General features: G+C 43.3%; 1 protein-coding gene across 1 annotated transcript in view; it reads left to right on the top strand.

The window, feature by feature from the left end:
* The window catches only part of LOC115532283 (C-type lectin domain family 6 member A-like), a 32,882-nt gene extending 26,729 nt beyond the window's left edge, over positions 1–6,153 (top strand). The window contains exon 2 of the mRNA XM_030341953.1: positions 5,479–6,153. Within this exon, the coding sequence (XP_030197813.1) occupies positions 5,479–5,931 (453 nt within the window). The 3' untranslated portion in view covers positions 5,932–6,153. The remainder of the gene's footprint in view (positions 1–5,478) is intronic.
* Positions 6,154–16,981: the final 10,828 nt, after the last annotated feature.

The raw sequence follows: 16,981 nt of genomic DNA, 5'->3' as shown, positions 1-16,981 counted from the left end.
GACAATGATATTTTTTTATTTTTTTACTTTTGAGACTCAATAGAAAATGGTTTAGTCTTTTAATCTGATCCAGGGTCGCTCATCTAGTGCCAGGGTTCAATTCCCTCTGGGGCCGCCACTGCTTAGAACAGGGGCATCTTAAATCTAATGTTTCAGTCACTACTCATGTATCTGTAATTATTGCAGTTACATTATTGTTGAGGCGCTTTGGATAAAGCATCCGCCAAATGATTGTACAAATCATTTCCTGCTACTGGGTCCATCTGTTCTATATATTCTTTATCACTTTTGCAGAGGGTTGAGTTTGACTTTGGTGTAGACGCGTGTTTTCTATTCAATGTCAAAGTGAAACATTATCCAATGTGCAGCATTAACATGGTCATTCTGCAGCTGTTTAGGTCAAGGGCCATCGTCTAGTATGTGGTACACCCGTTAGAAGTGATAGTTCATACGAAAAAATCTCCCCTTTGTTCTCCCAACCATCTCATTTGTTACCTTTTCTCTCCCGGCCTTAGAATGGGCGTTACCGAAAACGGGAAGGCCTCCAGATGATCACATCACAGCACTCGTGCATGATTGCGCGTCCAGGTACTTGGAATGGGTGGAGTCAGAGTCAGCGTTGAAGGAGAGGGGGTAGGACCATTTGAGTTGTGTATTTTCAAAATCTGCTGGCGTTTCGCAAATCGCATACCCAACCTTTAATAAGAAATTATGACCAGAAAAGTATTACAATAGGAGATCATCAAACATAGTGTGCCGTCCTCGGTATTTCTGCTAATACCCTGACGGCCAGCTAAACTCTTTCCCAAAACACCAACGCTGAATCCGAATTCTTAGTACATACTATTTCTGTTCAGTGTCTACAACTTCACCGTAGGCCTACTACACTTGACAGTGTAGTATGGTCTACAGCTATGCGTAGAACGCCTCCGAACGCTTACGATGGGCGGCCATTTTCCAATCCGTGGTCCATCCTTTATTATGTCCATGCAGCACACCCTCACAACAGCAGCCGCCGCCATGTTACCGTGGTAACCCTGGACCACGCCCTCCACGGAGGCGGAGGACTCGGGGATGTGGGGAGCGTTCTCTTTCCGACGTCGGTTTCCCAGCGGTCACTTGGACACAAACACAATAGACTTTGAGCTCAGACGTTGTTGGATCTTCAACGTTTTTTTTTATATACTTTTGCTTTTCTAAGCAACAAAGTTTTCACAAGATGCTTTTTTGTCGTTGGTGGAAAAACGAATTGAAGCGAGCGATGCCATGTTAATGCTAGGATAGGCAATTTATTTTCGAAGCATCTTTTGGCTATATTCTTAACATCCCAAAATCAATATATGAATCGAATGCTCAGAAAAAATAAAGGAACAAAATGGGGCATCTTTGGATGTTGCAGGCCTATACTAAGCTTGCCCAATCATTTAATAAGGGCCAAATTAAATTATTGGATGGCTTACATGTCCGTTTACCTACCTGGTAGACAAGGGCGCATATCTGCTTTGTAACTTAGATTGAGTTTTTCTTCAGGGGACTTTCAACAGATGAATTGTTACTTTCAATTCATGATACCGGGAGTAACAAAAAAAGCGTGATACCGGTTGGCTGTAGAAGTCTGACACCAAGTGGTGGTATAAATTATCTAGTTCTGCGGTGTTCAGAGAGAAACGAAGACTTGTGTCCTGTTGCAGCACTTGAACTGTTTTAGCGGCTACAAGAGACTGATTTTCCAAACTGCACCAGTCTGACCCCTAGTGGTCAAACAAGACCTTGTAAATTCAAAATGCTAGAAGCTTAGTTTTGCGATACTGAAGGAACCCTTTCGAAGGTAAATAATGCTTATATGCATTCGCACACATACAGAATAAATTGCATCGAATCTGTAAATGTAGTGCCATAAAGCTGTGTTTGCTGTAGTGAATTTGACATTTATTAAAGCAGCTCTTGATCAATATGTTTTGCTGATATTTTATTCATTGGATTAAGTTTGGACTTGGTCCCCTTGAACAGGCATTGACCTGATATCTAATTACTTTGGGACTCAATAAAAAAAAGGTAGGTCTTTTAATCCGATCCTGAGTTGCTCTAAGGCCTAAGGCTCAAATGTGTATTTGAAAAATGTCTTGATGTGTCTTTTGGTCCTTTTAATGTGTATCGAACAATCAACCTCATGGTGGTTATGACCATAAGTGATAGGCTGCATTTACCACATACTAAGAAAACAGGATGTGTTTTATCATAGACAGTGAACTGCTGAAGGGTCAGAGAGAAGCTCAACTTTAAATGGACAGATTAGAGCTGTGAAGCCAGAAACTGGGGGCTTTGTGAAAATCATTTAATAAAATGATGGATGAAAACATTTCTTTGTCTGACTGATTGATTGCTTTAATTATTTTTTGTATCTTAATGCCAACAGACGTTTGTTGTTTTGTTTCATACTTGTTAAGCCACTCGATAAGAGCTTTGATTGGCTGCAAGGTGTTATCTCCTTAAAAGGAGACTTCCCTGGTCATTACAGGAGCTGTACATAGATGCTTTTCTTGGTACATTATCTTTTTAATGTTTCCACAGTTGCTCTCGGTGTTGGAGGCTGAGGTTAAGAGATGAAAGGGTCATGACAGTCATTGGCTGGTTTTCAGTTGCTGCAAACCACACTAGTTCTCTATCTAGGGCTGCATTTGCTGCCTTTGCCTTTGTCCCCTCAGCTAATTAATTAATGTTTTTTCTGTTTAATTGTATCGTGACTTTGTCACAATGTAACTCACTACAAAACATCCATGAATTGTCTAGTGGTTTTACAGTGTTCAGATAGAACAGTATTGTTCAGAGAGAATCATTTTATAAGCAGTACAAGTCTGCCCCCTTACTGGTCAATTCAAAATGATAGAAGCTTAATTTCAAGTTACTGAAGAAAAGCTTTTGAGGGAACATATGCATTCTCACACATACAGAGTCAATTGCATTTCAACTGTAAATGTAGTGCCCATTCAGCTGTGGTTGCTGTCGTGAATTTGACCTTTTATCAAATTAGCTCTTGATTAATATGTTTTGCTGATATTTTATTAAAGATCCCATGGCATGCTACTTTATGAATGCTTTTATATAGCTGTTAGGGGGACCCTAATACAGTTCTTGAAGACGTTAAAGAAATTCAACCTTGATGCAGAATTACAGCCACTACGAGCCAGTCCAAAAATGAGCTTTCCACAAACGTACCATTTTTTAGAGGCGGGTCGAGGTGGGGGTTGGGGGTGTGGGTATGAGAAGCTTGCGGCCATGGTACCATGTGCTCTTTTTACAGTGGATGTATCGCCATGGCGAGGCGCAAACAGCTTTTGACCGTGTTCTATAAATATTCTAGAACACTCCGTGTGCTCCGGCGGGAGTCCTGGAGCTCTATATGAAAATAATATCATATTATACATAGATATCTATATCATATAATATATATTATCAGGGCCAAAAGCTGTCTGCGCGTCCAGACGATATTATGAATCTCAAACGACTGCTTTGCGTTCTCCGACGTCTCTGGTTCTTCCACTTCCACGTCAATCTGAAGTAGAATGTACCGCGACATGGAGAAGAAAGGGATTGTTGCCCTCGATTGTTGACCGCGATTGTCTCCCACCGGAGCAGCCCCAACGCACCACCGCCCCAATCGCGTGCAACAATCCCTTTCTCCTCCATGTCGCGGTTCATGTACTTCAGGGAGTCAAAGCCAAAGTTCCTTTCCCCCAATTCCTTCTCAACCATAACTGAGATAACCCCCACTACGAGCCTCGTTGTGGAAATACCAGAGACGTCAGAGAACCCTAGATGTTATGCGCCATAACACCAACCGCAGAATGGTTATCCAAGTAACAAAGAAGTATGCAACACTTGCGTTACAGTGTGTGCATACACACACACACACACACACACACACACACACACACACACACACACACACACACACACACACACACACACACACACACACACACACACACACACACACACACACACACACACACACACACACACACACACACCTCGCACGGTGCCTAGAATAAAACTACTAACATTTCCGGCACTCGTGTTTATTTCATTACTGCAGTTACATTATTGTTAGGACGCTTTGTTAAAAGCATCTGCCAAATGATCGTACAAATGTGTACCTCTTACTTTTGCCATCTGTTCTCTATATATTACTTATCACTTTTGCAGAAGGTTGAGTTTGACTTTGGTATAGACACGAGTTATTCTGTTCCAAGTCAATGTGAAACAATATCAAGTGTGCAACATGGACATTCTGCAGCTGCTTATCACAGGTCAAGGGTCATCGATGTAATATGTAAACCCTTAAGTTGTGGCCAAATTGTGACATCTAACCCTAATCTTCTCTCCTAACGCTGTTGATTGACTGTGCCTCATTGGCTATATCCTGAGCCAATCAGAGTGCTTTTTATATTCCATGATCACCATCTGCCACCGTCCACCATCAAGCATTTTTTCCTCATTATTGTTGATCCTGTACATCCAGACCGATAAATAAATCGAAGGCGCCGACTATAATAAAGGAAATCTGACATCTTGGGATGTTGCAGGACTACAATAAGCCCGTCCAATCTTTTATCTCGGGCCAAATTAATGATTAGACGGCCTACCTGTCCGATCCCCCACCTGGTAGGCCAGGGGGGGATCTGCTTTCTAACTTAAGGGGGGGGCACGAACATGGAATTTCTTTCTGGAGTGGACATCAATAACATCATCAAAGTCTCTCAAATGATCTCCTTTAACAGACACAGCCATTAATTAACAGTTAGCCTAGACCTATGGCTCAAATGTGTGTTTGAAAAATGTCTTGATGTTTATTTTGGTCCTTTTGATCAACCTTACGTTCATGACCATAAGTGATGCACTGCATGAACCACTTACTAAGAAAACAGGATGTGTCTTACCATACACAGTGACTCTGCAAGCACATGTAGCAAGTAGCCTCTGGTTAAAATACTTCCTGTTTGATCAAAGTAGGCGTTAAGAATTTGACATGATGGCTTTCAAAACGCATAGAAAGACGAGGCACTCATAGGGGTAGGACGATAAGAAACTCTGAAAACAGTTTGGACCAACGCGACCAAGGTGATTAACGCCACGCCCAACATGGCCAGGAACACACAAGGAGAGAGAGAGGAGAGGATAGTGGACAACTACGCTACCAGTGAGAGCCTCAGAGATCAACACCAGGACTGTGTGGGGACAGAGGGGTCCTCCAATACTCTGGGAACAGTAAGAAGTCAGCAGCCGGACCCTGTGAGCCCTCCTCGGGGGCCGATCAGGGCTGTGGTGGTGCTTCTGGTCCTGCTGTCTGTTGCCCTACTGGCTGGACTGCTTCGGTTTGTAATGCAACACAAGAACATATGCATGGACAGAGACGTGGAGCAACTTGTCCAAAGGCGGACGAATGTGACTGAGCAACACAAGACCGTAAGCATGGAGGTGGAGCAACTTCTCCAAAGGCTGAAGAATGTGACAGAGCAGAGAGACTCACTGCTTTGTAAACAGGACTGTCCAGGTGGTTGGACTAAGTTTGGTTGTAAATGTTACCGGCTTTCCGGACAGTGGGGATCCTGGAATAAGAGCAGGGAGCTCTGTGTTTCCCTCGGAGCAGATCTGGTGGTCGTGGACAGTAAAGAGGAGATGGACTTCATTAGCAGGTACGACGGGGAACCCTGGCTCGGAGCGACAGATGAGGCCAGTGAAGGGATGTGGAGATGGGTCGATGGGACCGTCCTGTCAGCGGATAACCCCTCCTGGAGTGGAGGAAAACCTGATGGTGGCAGGGAGAAGAACAGCTTAAGGAAGGTCTGGGGGCAGCTCAACACTAAATGGACAGATGAGAGCTGTGAAGACAACAGCCAGGGGTTTTGTGAATATAATTTAATGACATGATGGATGAAAACATTTCTTTGTCTGACAGACGTGTTTCTTTGACAATTTTTTTTATCTTAATGCCAACGAACATTCGTTGTTTTGTTTCATACTTGTTGAGTTCTGCCATTCGATCAGAGCTGTGATTGGCTGCAAGGTTTTATATCTCCTTAAAAGGAGCTGACATGAAGACTTCACTGGTCACTGCAGGAGCTGTACATAGATGCTGCTCTTGTTACATTATTTTTTTAATGTTTCCACAGTTGATCTCGGTGTTGGAGGCTGAGGTTGCTGGTTTTAAGTTGCTACAAACCACACTAGTTCTCTATTTAGGGCTTCATTTGCTGCCTTTGCCTTTGTCAGCTTATTATTTAATAATTTTCCATTGAAATGTATCTCGACTTTGTTACCATACAGTGATCACTATAAAACACTTGTATCTGTTGGTTCCACGGTGTTCAGAGAGAACAGTAGACTTGTGCCTTGGTGTCTGAATGGGCTTGTAGGTCTGCACTTAGTTTTGCGTTACTGGATGAACACTTTTGAAGGTACATATGCATACATGCATTCTCACACATACAGTAATTTGTAAATTGCATTGAATATGTACATTTTGTTTCCATTCAGCTGTTTTTTGCTGTAGTGAATTTGACCTTTTATTAAAGAAGCTCTTGATTAAAATGTTTTGCCGATTTTTCATTAATTGGATTTAGTTTGGACTTGGTCCCTTTGAACCGACATTGTTCAAAGGGACAATGATATGGATTTTTTTATTTTAAAGTTACTTTTGAGACTCAATAGAAAATAGTTTACTCTTTTAATCTGATCCTGGGTCGCTCAACTAGTGCCAGGGTTCAATTCCCTCTGGGGCCGCCACTGCTTAGAACAGTTGCATCATAAAGCTAATGTTTCAGTCACTCATTTATCTGTAAATATTGCAGTTACATTATTGTTAAGGCGTTTTGGAGGAAGCATCCGCCAAATGATCGTCCAAATGATTCCCTCTCACTTGTGCAATCTGTTCTCTAAATATTCTCTATAAGCCTACTTTTGCTGAGGGTTCAGTTTGACTTTGATGTAGACACGTGTTTTTCTGTTCAATGTCAAAGTGAAACATTATATTATAAGTATAAACATGGTCATTCTGCAGCTGCTTATGGCAGGTCAAGGTCCTCGATGTCGTATGCAGTCCACCCGTTAGTAGTGATAGTAGCCTACATATTAAAAGAGCAAATTTTCTCCTTGCATTTAATCTTTAAGTTTCTAATTCAGTTGTTACCTTTTCTCCTCTGGCCTTTAGAATGGACGTCCACCAAAGCGGCAAGGCCTCTAGTCTAGACGATCACAGCACACCCTCACAGCAGCAGCAGCAGCCGCCACCATGGTTACCGTGGTATCCATGGACCACACGCTGCACGGAGGCGGGGGACTCGGGGGACGTCGGGAGCGTTCTCCTCCCAACGTCGTTTTCCCACGCGGGCACTTGGATACAAACACAACAGACTAGCTCAGGCGTTGTTGGATCTTCTCCGTTTTCCTACTTGGATTTCTATTCAAAGTTTTGGGTTTTGTAGATATGCCGACGTTTTGTACAGCAATAAAGTTTTCACAAGATAATGTGTTATGTCGTCGGTGGAGAAACTAATTGAAGCGATGCCGTGTTAATGCTAGGGTAGGCAATAGGCTGCGTGCACTAAGCTGTGTGACGTAATTCCTGTTTCAAATAATACGGCCCCGCCGGTTCCGGTCTGTGTGTTCATCGCGCTAGCCGGCTGACGTTGATACACTTTAAACATGAATCAAGACCGCAAACATTTAAAAACTGTACATTTTCATAGGCAGGAGAAAACTACGCCAGCACTGCTGTGTCCCGGACTGTACAGCGTCAGCCAAATCCAACGGGGTATTAAGTTTCCATGGCTTTCCGAGCCAAACTGACATGAGGAGTCAATGGACTGTAAACATACCCCCGGGATAAATATTTCATCACATCTCACTCTAAGGTCTGTAGCAAACACTTTAGTTCGGACAAGATGATTGAGCCAACTACTCTTCAGGATCGAAGGAGACTTATGCCGCGTTTCTACTGCAGGGTGCGGAACGGATCGGTTCGCAAAGGTGCGGTACGGGTTGCGTTTCCACCGCCAAAAGTGGGTGTGACCCGGACTTAGCTGTACCCGTTTTGGCCTCGTTTTCAGTACTCCTCCGTTGGGGTACTGAAAACGAGACGAGACGCCAAAAAAGGGTCCCGAGAAATTCTAGCTACACACCCCCTCCGTTGATTGGTCGACAGAATCATCACTTCCGGGCGACGTGGGGATAAAAACAAACAAACAGTAGCCTCGAGGTATTATTCTTTACAATTAACATGTCGCGTAAAACGCTTGCTCGGGCGAACAAGGATGTGGAGACGTTCGTCTGCATTCTTGGGGAGGAAGACGTTGTTTACGATGTTTACGTAGCGTATTGACATCCGGCCTACCATAAAGGGTACTGTCGGCGGTGGAAACGCGACCTCGGAACTGAGCTGGGCTATACCGCCCCCTCCCTACTATGGAGTCAGAACACTCATTATTAATGAATGCACAGAGAAGGATTCACAAATGTATTTTGTGATTTATACATAAATTACTCTCTTCTCACAAATACATTTCAATGCACACACAAATGGATATCGGCATGTATAAATGTAAAATAAATCCATAAACAAAAATAAGTTTCACAAACATATTTCTGATCCACACACAAATATGTCTTGTTTTAAATTAAGGTAATATAAATCCATAAATATATTAATTTAAAAAAGATTTGCAATTTTCATCAAAAATGTATTTGGATGTTGTTACATTTATGTACAAACTGTTAAACTTGAATTTACAAGACGCTTTTCATTTGTGAGCTTGTTTGCATTTGTGTGTGAAACTGTCTGCATTTATGTGTGGATTTTTGAGACTCTCCTGACGTCGCTAGATTCACAAATGCATTTTTTTCAACAAGGAACTCTCTGTAGCCAATCAGATGCCTCCCTCGTTTTCAGCCAATCACATGGCTGCAGTTCCGACCTCTGAGTCCAGCCTCCGAGCCTCCCGGTTCTCTGTCAAATGTCTACTCTATCGGAAAGAACATGGTTTTTTGAATGATCGTACATAACAATCTCTAGGTGGTGAAGAAGTGAATGCTGCGTCACGACACTTTTTCCATCTAATTTCGACTGGGTTTTGGGATTATCGGTGCCGTTAAAGTAGTAAACGGCACCGACGTAAAAACACAGTCACAGCAGTCATGTGGTTGACTGAAAACGAGGGAGGCATCTGATTGGCTACAGAGACTTCCTTGTTGAAAAAAATGCATTTGTGAATCTAGCGACGTCAGGAGAGTCTCAAAAATCCACACATAAATACAGACCAGTTCCCACACAAATGCAAGTAAGTTCACAAATGAAAAACGTCTTGTAAATACAAGTTTAACAGTTTGTATATAAATGTTACAACATCCAAATACATTGTGATGAAAATTGCAAATATTTTTTTAATTAATATATTTATGGATTTATATTACATTTATTTAAAACAAGGTACATTTGTGTGTGGATTAGAAATGTGTTTGTGAAACTTATTTTTGTTTATGGATTTATTTTACATTTATACATACCGATATCCATTTATGTGTGCATTGAAATGTATTTGTGGGAAGAGAGTAATTTATATATAAATCACAAAATACATTTGTGAATCCTTCTCTGTGCATTCATTATTAATGAGACTGTTCTGACCCCATACCCTACCGCACCTTTGCGAACCGATCCGTTCCGCACCCTGCAGTGGAAACGCGGCATTACAAAAGGTACCGTACAGACACTTGTTGAGTGGAACCAGTAAACAGTCGAAACCCCAAGGCGCGGCGTGTGGGAAAGTGGATCGGTACGTTGAAACTGCCATTATTTTGGTAACAATGTATACTTTGGATGTACACTTTTAATTGAACATTTTTATGCGTTGTCTTTTGTGAATAGATTTGCCAGCTACGACCACCTGATGGCTTTTTGGTCTTTGATTGAGCCTTGTCTCTAAAAGATGGTCCGTGTCTCCAGAGCCAAATCAGCTGCCAAGAAAAAAGAAGTGGTCGCACCTGCACGTGCCTCAACAGTACTTTGTAAGTATTTACAGATGTAATTATACGTGGTGCCATTGCATTTGTATGTGTTGTTTGAGCTATACTTTTTTTCTTTTCCTCTCAGAGACATCTGCTCCAACCCATAGATTAACTCTTTCCTTTTTCATCACTGGTGATGAATCGCAAAGCTTGATCTAAGAGAATAAGGTACATCATTAGAAATATAACCTCAGCATCAAGGGTGTAAAAAACAACTTAGTTCTTATGAACTTTAACTGTGCTAGAAAAAGCCTACCATCCTGAATGCTTACTGTTACTTACTTTATTGGACACTGAATGAAATAACACATACAAATTCATTAAGCTTCAATTGTACTGGGTTACTCGCATCATCACATCTATAATGTTACTACATGGAAAGAAACGTTAGGTAGCTACGTAATGTTACTTTTACATACACAAAACCGTGGCTATAAATTAAACTATTATTACTAAACACAACAGGCAAACATCAAGCCTGATATAAAACACTGGTTAAGAAATATTGTTGGAATTTGCTGTTTCTGCATCTTAATACACGTTAGAAAGTGACAGTTAACTGACAGACTAGACTTTGATAGTAGCTAGCGTCTGTTAGACGTCGTTTTCTTACCTTCGTAGCTGTGAATGTAGGTCGCAGCATACAGCCTAAACCCCTTCTCCAATTTGCTGGTCGGAGTTTTCGTTTACCTCCATAATCGATGTACATCAGTGCTGTTCATTGTCGACAGCTCTTGTAAACACGGGTGTGGGACGTCGCCATCTTTGACCGGAAGCTGTGAAGCTGTATTACGGCGAATAAGGAAGCGCTTGTGCAAGTAGCCTATTTAGTTTTGAAGCACTTTTTCCTCATATTTGTTGACCCTTTACATCGAGACCCAATTAATAAATGTTGTTCCGGGATGTTGCAGGACTGTACTATCCGGTGTACATCAATTATCGCTTGTTTACTTGACTGAGGCAAAATAGTCATGTCACAAGGCACACACTAAACAAGCTTGCTTCAATCATGTTCCCTCTTACAGTTATAGTAGCTCCATCCAAAACGTCCTACTGGGTCTTGGGGTCAAACATTGAGCCCTCACGCTCATTCAGTGCCATTATAAAAGGAATGCAGGTTTAAAAGAAGCATCTAAAGAAACTGCAATTTCAGGTATCAGTGTACATCCATTTACTGACCAGTAGAGGGCAGTGTCACCCCTGTAATGGACGAATATAATTAACAGCATCTTCAACAAACAGATGTTTCCTTGCTTGTCTTGAGCGGGGCAAACAGTTTTGCACTTCCAAACAAATTAAACGGCCCGAATAATATATTATATTTGAATTGCCGCACGCTTTTTTTATGCAAACTTAGGGCATAGACGCCACTTATAAATTAGTTATGGGATTCTGATTCTGATTTTGGGTCAGGGCTACAGCCAGTTTACAGCGATGTTTGGTTTGCATACGATTGTGGTATTCCATAATTCAACATAGCTGCCATGGACAACCCAATGAAACTCATCAGGCTGATATTTATTATCCAAAGAAGACTTGTACTTTGAAACAACGTTTTTTATTCAAAGGCCACTATTAAACACATTTATATTACTAATAGGATTTTGCAGTGACAATCAACTATTCAATTTGATTATTACATTTTAACTCTAGGATGATGTTCGTTATCTGCTAATTAAATGAGCTCATGAAATAACACATAAAATATAATACATATCACTGGATGAAAACCAAAGGCTCAATGGACAATAATCATCTTTGAAAATTCCCTTTAAAAAAATTAGATATCAAAACATTCGTACATATTTAAGGTCAACGGTGCATTTAGTCTCCAGTGACTCTGGTCACGTGACTCACGGAACCTTCAGATGGCTGCACTCTGAGGTCAAGAGGTCAGACCAGCTCTACTGGTGGTGGGGTCAGCAGGGCCCTAAGTTTTCCACCCTTAAAGGTACCACTGCACTCTGGTGAGAGACTCTCACTGTGAGGACGGCGTGAATGAGTCGGCTTTGGACGTATATTTAGAACGCAGTAGTTTGGTTACTTTGCCAAAACTGATCAATTGATTGGCACACACACGCACACACACACACACACACACACACACACACACACACACACACACACACACACACACACACACACACACACACTTTCACACACTCATCAGCACACACCTGCACACTCACACCCCATAACAACAAGACTGCATCACAGGGGGTTGAGCTGAGGTCCAGATGTGCACCTCTCCCCCCACCCCCCACACACACAAATACACACACGTGCACACACACACACACATGCACACTGATTTCTCGCCCTGGGTTCCTCCCGTGTGTGTGTGTGTGTGTGTGTGTGTGTGTGTGTGTGTGTTTGGGTGGGTTTACAGCCTCTCTAATAATCAACACAGCAGGGGTAGCCAGCTCCCTACTGCTACTGTTGTTTAGCACTGTTTACCTTCTCTCGTCCTGGTCACGTGACTCTCTGCTCACCTCTGAGCCCCCATCCCACCCCTCCCCCGGCTCATAAAACAGGTCGTTGGGCTCCCCCGGGCAGCCATGTTGGTGAATGGGGGATATTGTAGATTCATTACCAAGTAACATTTTTTGTTCATGTTTCATTGGGAGGGAAAGAGAATTGTCGGTATTCTCTCTCTCTCTCCGTCTCTCTCTCTCTCTCTCTCTCTCTCTCTCTCTCTCTCTCTCTCTCTCTCTCTCTCTCTCTCTCTCTCTCTCTCTCTCTCTCTCTCTCTCTCTCTCTCTCTCTCTCTCTCTCTCTCTCTCTCTCTCTCTCTCACACACACTCTCTTCCCCCCCCCTCTCTCTCTCTCTCTCTGTTAATCTTCTTTAATGCTGAACAACGCTGCTCATTTAATAAAATAAAAGCTTTTCTTATAATTGTATTATTTGATTATTCATTGATTTAAAATCAAATCTCTGTCAACACATCAGTACATATATGATGCAATGGTTTTTGCGATTTATCATCAATGCGCTACCATAATTAAATTTCTTCCCCAAAGATAGCTATGGTTTTATCAGTTTAACTTCTCCTTCAAAGAGTCAGGACGCAACATGAGAGATACCAAGCATCTAGCATCATCCTGCTCTCTGTCTCTGTCTCTGTCTCTGTCTCTGTCTCTGTCTCTCTCTCTCTCTCTCTCTCTCTCTCTCTCTCTCTCTCTCTCTCTCTCTCTCTCTCTCTCTCTCTCTCTCTCTCACCCAGTCACAGATAGAAACAAGATATTAAACATCAAATGTAATGGTAGGATTAACCACATAGTAATAATAGTGAAAAAGTTTAAGTCCTGTTCTTTGACATGCTGATATAATAAAATAGACTATTATGTTGAAATATTACATATGTCAATGAGATAAGTCTGTTCTGCCTGCACTGGGAAATACAATTGTTGGCTACTTCTGCCAAAATAGCAGTTGAGTCAGCCTCCATAATTGGATAACTGTATTTTCTCCAGCATTACCTTAAAGAGCATCTGAGTAGAACTCCTTTGAGAATAGGATCACTGCAGTGTTCTCACAGAAACCAACTGGACAGACGCCTTATTTGGTGGCTAATCCCTACGTTTGTTTGTTTTACTTGTTAGTTTATTGGGTGTGTTATTGGTGTCATTCAGAATGTGGTTCTTTATGGTTTAGTCCACACAAACACACACACACACAGACACAGACACAGACACACACACACACACACACACACACACACACACACACACACACACACACACACACACACATACGCAGTTCCCATGTACAAGTGGCCTTTCCACTGTTGACGCCTCTGTCTTCCTCAGCCAATCACGGGCCGGCTGAGGTGTCGCACCAGGAAACACTTTGTCATCTCTGGCGTCTCGCTGACCCCGCCCCTCTCACCTCTAACGCACCTTAAGCAGCACACCAAAATGAAAGAGACGCACACACACACACACACATACTCAAGCACACACAGACACAGACACACAAACACATAACAATCAAACACTCATGAACTCTCTCTCTCTCTCTCACACACACACACACACACACACACACACACACACACACACACACACACACACACACACACACAAACCCCCACACACACACACACACACACACAAACTCATTCAACTACACACATAAACGCAACATACACTATTGCACGCACAAACACACACACACACACACACACAAACTCATTCAACACACATAAACGTCAACATACACACACACACACACACACACACACACACACACACACTCCCATCGGCATCCTGCTAAAAACGAGGAAAGGGGAGAGTGATAATATTTTGACTGCTATGGCTAATGTTTATTTTTCCTTTACAATGAGGCTTAAATTGAATTGAATTGAAATGAATAGTTAATATTCATGAACACATTTTATTCATCCCATCCCAATCAATGCAATCCCCTTCCCCACCACACACACACACGCATACATGCACACACGCACACGCACGCACACACGCACACACACACGCACGCACGCACACACGCACGGTCACCCTGGGTCAGGTGACTGAATAGCAGATGTCCGCGGTCGCTGAAGGCAGCAGCAGCCCATCAGCTCCGAGGACGGTAGCTGACTCCCAGACAGGCACCGCTCCTTCAGGGGGGAGGGAGGGAGGGAGGGAGGGAGGATAGCTCAGCCTAGCGGCGCGCGGAGGCCGGCCTAGCGACGCGCGGATCCAAGCCTAGCGGCGCTCGGAGCCCGGCCGAGCGGCACCAAGCCCTCCGCGGTGCCGATAAGCAGCGAGCCGTCGCTATAGGGCGCGTTCCGCCGGTCCTTCAGTGCATCATGTTTACACGCACAGCTTAGCTGGTTAAAGGCTGAGTAAACAGATTAAGGTTGTATTACCAGGGACAGCGACGCATGATCGGTGTATTGAATTGCATTCAACCTTGAAGATGCATTGTGGCGGCATAGCGTTGAACGGTGATCTGGTTATCAGGACGTCTTCAGCGTGTGGTGCCGCTGCAGGAATGAATCGTTTATGATGGTGGAGAATGTGTTTGCTAGATTGAACCAAGGTGCTGTTTACATGATGGTAAATAATGTCAATGTTTCTGTGTGTGCGCGTGTGTGTGTGTGTGCGTGTGCGTGTGCGTGCGTGCGTGCGTGTGTCTGTGTCTGTGTGTGCCTGCGCAGTATCAGGAAACAAATCCCCTGGTATCTTTACATCCCAAGAGGTTATATTGCTCTTCTAAATACATTCTTTTGTGTCTTTCTACTAGTAGTTTAGTCCATTCATAAAGCATACAGTCATCTCAAAAAGCACTACATATCAATCCCCAGAGAGTTTATGCGATGCATAGAACAATATTGCATTGTTTTCTGTGTATAGGGTCTTCTTCTCCAGTGTTTGTGTAGTTATCTATGTGTGTATGTGTGTGTCTTTGTGTCTGTACACGCATATGTGTCTCTGCGTGCACAGTAGATCGTGCAAGTGTATGTGTGTGTTTGTGTGTGTGGTTGCACGCATCAGTGGGCATTTGTGTGTCTGCATGCCCATTACCGTGTGTGTCTGCTTGTGGGTTAGTGTTACCATTTGCATGTGTGTGCGTGTGCGTGCGTGTGCATTTGTGTGTCTCCATGCCCATTATCTTGTGTGTGTGTGTGTGTGTGTGTGTGTGTGTGTGTGTGTGTGTGTGCGTCCCCCCCCCCTCCAGGTAGAACAGCCTGCCTCCTCCTTGCTCTGCCCGCTGTGTCTCTGGCCTCACTATAACATCTGACTTCAGTGTAACAGTGAAAGCAGATGCCCTGTCTTAACTCCTCCAGGAAGCGGTGGTACTTCCTGAAGTACAACACGCTGTCAGAAAAGACAGAGGGGGGGTGGGGGTGGGGGGGGGCTGGGGGGGGTCGCAGGGTAGTGTAGAGGTTAAGATACGAGGCGATCCACTCCCAGACTCATTTCCGTCGTGTCACTCACTGTTGTTTATTTTATTCTCTTGTCGACTATATTCGTATTCACATACATACGCACACACACACACATCTGCATGCAGACACACATGTGCATGTACATGCGTGCACACAAACACACACGCACAAACACACACACATATACACATTTATTTTATTCTCTTGTCGACTAAATTCATATTCACACGCACGCATATACAAACACACACACACACGCATATGCACGCACACACAGACACACACACATGTGAATGCAAACACATGTACACAAACACATACGCATGCACGCACTCACATGCACACAATTATCTTATTCTCTTGTCGACTAAATTCATATTCACGTACAAACGCGTATACACACACACAGACATGTGCACGCACACGCGTGCACACAGACACACAAACACACATTTAGTTTATTCTCTTGAATTTGTATTTGTTCTCTTTGAGTTGTTTTTGCACAGTTGTGTCCTGCTGTTAATCCCTTCCACTTTCCCTTGGTGGTGATCTACCCATCTGATGTCTGATTTAACATTCTCGGTTCAGTCCCCTAGTAGGACTTCTGAAGCGAAAGGCCTTAATTCTGCTCACTCCTTAACGGCATGCAGCTGAACTCTCTGTGAGTCTCTCTGGATTAAGGTCTCGTCTAAAAGCCAAATGACTAAATGGTCAAATTAAGAGGGATTTGTTTTAATGGGAGAACAGAGTGGGAGACGGTGGACTCATTCCTCTTTAGTTGGGCTGGGAGTTGAGTGGGGATGCGTCGGGAGTGAGTCAAGGCTGGCGGGCGGCACCGTGACCAACACACTGGGTGAGTAACACGGGATCCTTGTGTGTCGGTCCTTCCACTTCTTATTCTTTGGCCGTGCTCGGTCTGGGACTCAAAGGAAAGGAAGCCAGGATATGGAGTTGGAGCTGAGAGCACTTTGGGAGCCCAGAGAAACAGACCAGATGAATCAATCGTCAACTTAATATTCTC

This window comes from Gadus morhua, chromosome 19, assembly GCF_902167405.1.
Source record: "Gadus morhua chromosome 19, gadMor3.0, whole genome shotgun sequence".
Taxonomy (NCBI): Eukaryota; Metazoa; Chordata; class Actinopteri; order Gadiformes; family Gadidae; genus Gadus; species Gadus morhua.
The sequence above is the reverse complement of the archived record's forward strand: the minus strand, read 5'-3'. Positions and strand labels throughout refer to the sequence as shown.